Source organism: Trachymyrmex cornetzi, unplaced genomic scaffold, assembly GCF_001594075.2.
Source record: "Trachymyrmex cornetzi isolate Tcor2-1 unplaced genomic scaffold, Tcor1.1 scaffold1313, whole genome shotgun sequence".
Classification (NCBI taxonomy): Eukaryota; Metazoa; Arthropoda; class Insecta; order Hymenoptera; family Formicidae; genus Trachymyrmex; species Trachymyrmex cornetzi.
Genome location: NW_017295888.1, coordinates 11,783 through 17,987, shown reverse-complemented (window position 1 = coordinate 17,987; position 6,205 = coordinate 11,783). Strand labels below are relative to the sequence as shown.

The 6,205-nt window shown below is 40.1% G+C and overlaps 1 protein-coding gene across 1 annotated transcript; it reads left to right on the top strand.

Moving 5' to 3' along the window:
- Positions 1-2,944: 2,944 nt before the first annotated feature.
- On the top strand, positions 2,945-4,006 carry LOC108770746 (putative uncharacterized protein FLJ37770). The gene is made up of 2 exons (XM_018522455.1): positions 2,945-3,339; positions 3,491-4,006. Exons 1-2 carry the CDS (start codon positions 2,959-2,961, stop codon positions 3,632-3,634), a joined length of 525 nt encoding a protein of 174 aa, XP_018377957.1. The 5' UTR covers positions 2,945-2,958; the 3' UTR covers positions 3,635-4,006.
- Positions 4,007-6,205: the final 2,199 nt, after the last annotated feature.

Below are 6,205 nucleotides of genomic sequence, written 5' to 3'. Positions count from 1 at the left end.
TATTTTCACTAATAAGATCAAGTGTGTGGCGAATGCTCAATCTTTTTAATTGTTTACACGGAGAAAATTTTATATTAAGTTTTAATACAATGTTAAATTACATTTTACTATGTCTTGTATTTTTAGATGGACCCTCACAACGATATTCCGATGTAACATTTACTATGGTAATATTAATTTTATCACATATAAATGAAGTAATTTTTATTAAAGCAGTGCTTTTAAATCATGGAAAGAGTTAATTTTTACTATGGTAAAGCAATATTTGGTAGGTTTTTTTGCTTTTTTATTATCTTTACATTGCTAACTTTTATTCAACAAGGTTTGATTTTGTAATGAAAAAATTTATGAAAAAATTACTATGAAAAAGTGTAAAAATTACTTTATATTATTGCATTTAAACTTATAATTACACGATGGTCCGCAGTTACTACCACATTATAGTAATTTTAAATATAAAATTTTCTCCGTGTAGTTATAAAGCTCTGTGCACAACATTAGGTGCAGGAATAAATATCAAGGTTTCAACTTATATTAGAAACCGCAAATTCCGAAGTAACTGATACCTGATAAGTAGAAATTTTAGTATCTATTGCTGTTCCTAATACTTCTTATATTGTGTATAGGACTTAACATATCAATACTATAACTTCGTTGATATCGGGTCTTGTAAACGTAGTATAAATATGTACCATGAGCTTCAAGAACAAATCGAAGAAAGGTGTTACAACCTTTTGATGACCGGTTGTATGTACATTTCGATGACCAGACACGAAATCTTCCATAATATGTGCGTATGGCAGATTCCGAATCTGTACAACCCAATGTATATATATTTGAATGTACAGACCCGAAATCTGCAATAAAATATGCGAATGGCAGATAAGTGGTATACTACTAGGACTCCGGGTGAAGGACATAATTAACAAAAACATAACACCCCGTTAGCAAAACCTACAGGGTGGTCTTGCCAAAAATTTACCATTAGACATTCCATTATTCGTGTATATCTTAAGATATATGTGCGTATGAAATATTCCAAGATGTCCTGGAATCTGCTGTACGCATATATAAATATCTCCCTTCCGCTTTTTTGCTCTTTATTCAATGCTTTATAAAAAGTGTTACAGTGATCGGATTTAGTTCAAATATGCGCCGTTTTGTTCGATAATCTGTTTCCATCTAGACGGCAACTTCATAATACCCCCCTCGTAGAAGCCCCCCTCCTTACTTGCGAAGAACTCGGACAGCCACTTTTCACAATCCTGTATTGAGTTCAACTTTACACCACCAAGGGCGTTCGCCATGGACAAGAACAGGTGGTAATCACTTGGCGCTATATCCGGGCTATATGGTGGATGCGATAAAACCTCCCATCCGAGCTCCCGTAGCTTCTGACGAGTCATCAACGAAGTGTGTGGTCTGGCGTTGTCCTGGTGGAACACTACACCCCTCCTGTTGGCCAATTCTGGACGCTTCTGGTCGATCGCCTGCTTCAAGCGGTCCAGTTGTTCGCAGTAGATGGTAGAATTAAGCGTCTGGCCATATGGGAGCAGCTCATAGTGGATTATACCCTTCCAATCCCACCAAACACACAGCAAAACCTTCCTGGCCGTCAATCCCGGCTTGGCCACTGTTTGGGACGATTCACCGGCCTTCGACCACGACCGTTTTCGCTTGATATTGTCGTATGTGATCCATTTTTCGTCGCCAGTCACCATCCGCTTCAAAAATGGGTCGAGTTCGTTGCGTTTCAGCAGCATATCGCAGGCGTTGATTCGGTCCAGAAGGTTTTTTTGCGTCAAATCATGCGGCACCCAAACATCAAGCTTTTTTTTGTATCCAGCCTTCTGCAGATGGTTTAAAATGGTTTGGTGACTAACTCCCATCTCCCGGGCGATGTCACGAGATGCCACATGCCGGTCTAACTCGATGTTTTCTATGATTTCATCGGTATTCGTCGTCACAGGTCTTCCGCCGGCTGGCTTATCCATGGTTTCGTTTTCACCGGCTCTGAATCGTCGAAACCATTCCTCCGCGGTTCGAAGTGATAGAGTACCATTCCCCAAAACACCATTAATCTCACGGAACGTTTCTCTAGCGGATTTGCCTTTAACGAAGGAAAACTTTAAAATAGCGCGAATTTCGGCGTTAGTGAACTCCATGTTTACACGTCTATAACTGTTGAACGCAATATCCAAACTAATCATGCATAGCGTCGTTTTGTAGGTTATGTCAAGACCTTTGAAATGGTGTATAGTATTGCCAGATACGACCTCTGTAGCGCTTTGTACATAGCCGCGAAATTCAAAAGACAAAAAAAGCGGAAGGGAGATATTTGACAACCTTATATTATTCCAGACTTCGGGTATGTACAACGAAATGTACATTGAACCTGTCACAAAAAACTTGTAACACTTTTCCTTCGATGTATTTCGTAATTCCGATTGCTCACCGAGTAAATAGTTGTGTCCAGCAGACTCAACAATTTTGCAACCGTTTCATTATTCGTCTTGCTGATTAATTCAATCAGCGTGACGAATCATAAAACGGTTACAATATGCATCGAAGAAAGTATTACAACTGTTTGGTAATCAGTTGTACGTTCATTTCGATGTACAGACACGAAATTTTCCGTAATATGTGCGTATGGCAGGTTCCGAATCTGTACAATCCAATGTATATACGAGGGGGGACCCATAAGTTCCGGGAATTACGCTGTGGTGGGGAGGGAGAGTGGGGGAACCTATTGTTTGACCACATGTCCGTTAGTGTCACGCCATCTGCGTCAGTGTGCAAAGTTGTGTCGCTGTGAGTGCATCGGTTCGCCTGTGAGATTTTTTTTAGTAAAACAACTTTTTACATTTCGGCGAAAACGTAATGGCAGATTGTCGAGAACAACGCGCGGCTGTGAAATTTTGTTTCCTGTTGGGGAAATCGGCCGCGGAAACTATTGTAATGCTTAAGACTGCTTATGGGGATGCTGCCTTAAGTAAAACCAGAGTTTACGATTGGTTTTCACGTTTTAAAAATGGAGAAATGTCTATTGAAGACCAATTTCGTTCAGGACGCCCCTCAACGTCAAGAACTGATGAAAACGTCGACAAAATCAATGCCCTCGTTCGTGAAGACCGTCGCCGAACCATTGATCAACTCTGTGAGATGTCGGGAATGTCATGGAGTTCAATTCAGAGAATTTTATCCGAAGATTTGCACATGAGAAGGGTTGTAGCCAAATTCGTCCCGCGACTTCTCACAGACGAGCAAAGGGAGCGTCGACTTCAGGCATGTTTTGAGCTTCAAAATCAGCTCGAAGAGGACCCTGAATTTTTTTCCAAGGTGATTACTGGTGATGAATCGTGGTGCTATGGATACGACCCCGAAACAAAGCAGCAATCAAGCCAGTGGAAGACAGCTGGCTCTCCTCGTCCCAAAAAAGCTCGCCAAGTGAAGTCAAACATCAAGACAATGCTCATTTCTTTGATTGCAGAGGTGTTGTGCACGCGGAGTTCGTTCCCCCGGGTCAAACTGTCAACCAGAAGTTCTACTTGGAGGTTTTGAAAAGATTGAGGGAGAGTATCCGGAAGAAAAGGGCAGATCTTTGGCGCACAGGCGACTGGTTCTTCCATCATGACAACGCGCCGGCCCACACCGCCCTTTCCGTGAAGCAATTTTTGACCAAAAACGCCATGACACCAATTGTCCACCCCCCATACTCACCGGATCTAGCCCCCTGTGACTTCTTTTTGTTCCCCAGACTCAAAAGGAATATGAAAGGAAAGCGTTTTGCCACTGTGGAGGAGGTGAAACAAAAATCGCTGGAAGGCTTAAAGGACATCCCGATGAGTGAATTTAAAAACTGTTTTGAACAATGGAAGAATCGTTTGGAGAAGTGCGTTGTGGTCAATGGCGAATACTTTGAAGGTGATAAAAATTTGGTGTTAAAATATTGAGAAATAAAGAAGTTATGACGAAATTCCCGTTTTTTTTTTGGGTCCCCCCTCGTACATTTGAATGTACAGACCCGAAATCTACTATAAAATGTGTATGGTAGATAAGTGGTACACTAAATCTCCGGGTGAAGGACCCCATTAAAAAACTTAACACGCCGTTAGCAGATCCTCCAGGATAGTGTAAATATTTGCGATTAGGCATTTCATTATCCGTGTATATCTCAAGATATAAATGCTTATAGAAAATTCCAAGATGTCCTGGAATCTGCCATACGCATATGTTATAGCAGATTTCGGGTGTGTACATCGAAATATACCTACAACTTGTCACTAAAAAGTTGTGACACTTTTCCTTCGATCTATTTTTAATTTCGATTGCTCACCGAATATATAGTCGTGTCCAGCAGACCCAACAGTTCTGCAACCGTTTAATTATTCGTCTTGCTAATTAATCTAATCAGTGTGACGAATCATAAAACAGTTGCAATATGTATCGAAGAAAGTGTTACAACCTTCTGGTAACCAGTTGTGTGTACATTTGGATGTACGGGTACGAAATCTACCATAATATATGCGTATGGCAGATTCCGAATCTGTACAACCCAATGTATACATATATATTTGAATGTACAGATCCGAAATCTGCAATAAAATATGCGAATGGCAAATAAGTGGTATACTACTAGGACTCCGGGTGAAGGACATAATTAACAAAAACATAACACCCCGTTAGTAAAACCTACAGGATGGTCTTGCCAAAAATTTGCCATTAGACATTCCATGATTCATGTATATCTTAAGATATATGTTTGCTGTCTCGGAAGCTGCCGTTCTGATCAGTGTCCTGGAAAGTGTGTAGTCCCGGAATCTGCCATTTCGTGAATGTCCTGAAAAATGTACTGTCCCGGAACCTGCCATTTCGTGAATGTCCTGGAGAAATATGTTGTCCCGGATCCTGCCATTTAGTCAATTCTTCTGTATATATTTGTTGTCCCGGAACATGCCATTCCGTGAATGTCCTGGAAAAATATATTGTCCCAGAACCTGTCAGTCTGTGAATGTCCTGGAAACATGTGTTGTCCCGGAACCTGCCAATCTGTCAATGTGCTGGAAGAATATGTGCCCTGGAATCTGTCAATATGTGAGTGTCCTGGAAACTGCCAAATTCGTTTTTTTTTCGAAAACGATTAAAAATAAATTAATTTTATTTGAAAGGCAGAAAACAACAAAAGAGGCTTTATAAAACTGTTTTTAACTAATTCTATTTTCGGTCCCGGAAGCTGCCCCAGGACACACATACATATATATATATATATATAAATATATATAAAAATATATATATATAAATATACATACATAATTATTATAGTATTATATTATATATAAAATATACATACATAAATACACACATAAATATACCTATAAATAAATAATAATAAATAAAACAAATATACTGATTACTTCATTGTCAGAATTATTTGTTTCCTTCATTCCTTCCTTCGTTCCTTTCTTATTCGCGTTATACCGCGCTCTTATTAAATAGAATAAGAAACTATGTTCTATTAGAGTATATTTAAAAAAAATTAGAGTATATTTAAAAAAAATACTTCATTTAATGCTATAAATCATACGTTATATGAATATCTTTGCGTGTGAGAAGCTGCGTTGGAAAAAGATGCACAACAGCGAGAGAGAGACGGTAAGTATAAATGGTAAGTATAGCGCGCGATGGGGACAGGAGGCGGGGACCGCGCCTGGGACCGGCGACAGCAAATAAATAAATATACATATAAATTACTCCGTTGTCCGCGATTATTTGTTTCCTTCTTATTCACGCGGTATCGTATTACGCGCGCTCTTATTATAAATAAAATAAGGAACTATGTTCTGTTAGGGTATACTTTAGAAAAAAATATTTCATTTACTATTGCTATAAACCATACATATTATATAAATATATATATAAATCTTTGCGTGCGAAAAGAAGATAAAGCTGCGTTGGAAAAAGATGTATAACAGCGAGAGAGATGATAAGTATATATGGTAAGTATAGCGCGCGATGGGGACAGGAGGCGAGGACCGCGCCCGGGACCGGCGCGTGACGGCTGCAGCGGCTCGCGCGCGATGGCGGCTGCGTCCGGCGGATACTGACCCCGCGTTATCCGATAACGCGCCGCGGTGACGGTATACCACGCCTCCGCGGGCGCCGTAATTCTCTCCTCTCCCCGCGCGAATTTCCCGCGACGTTATCC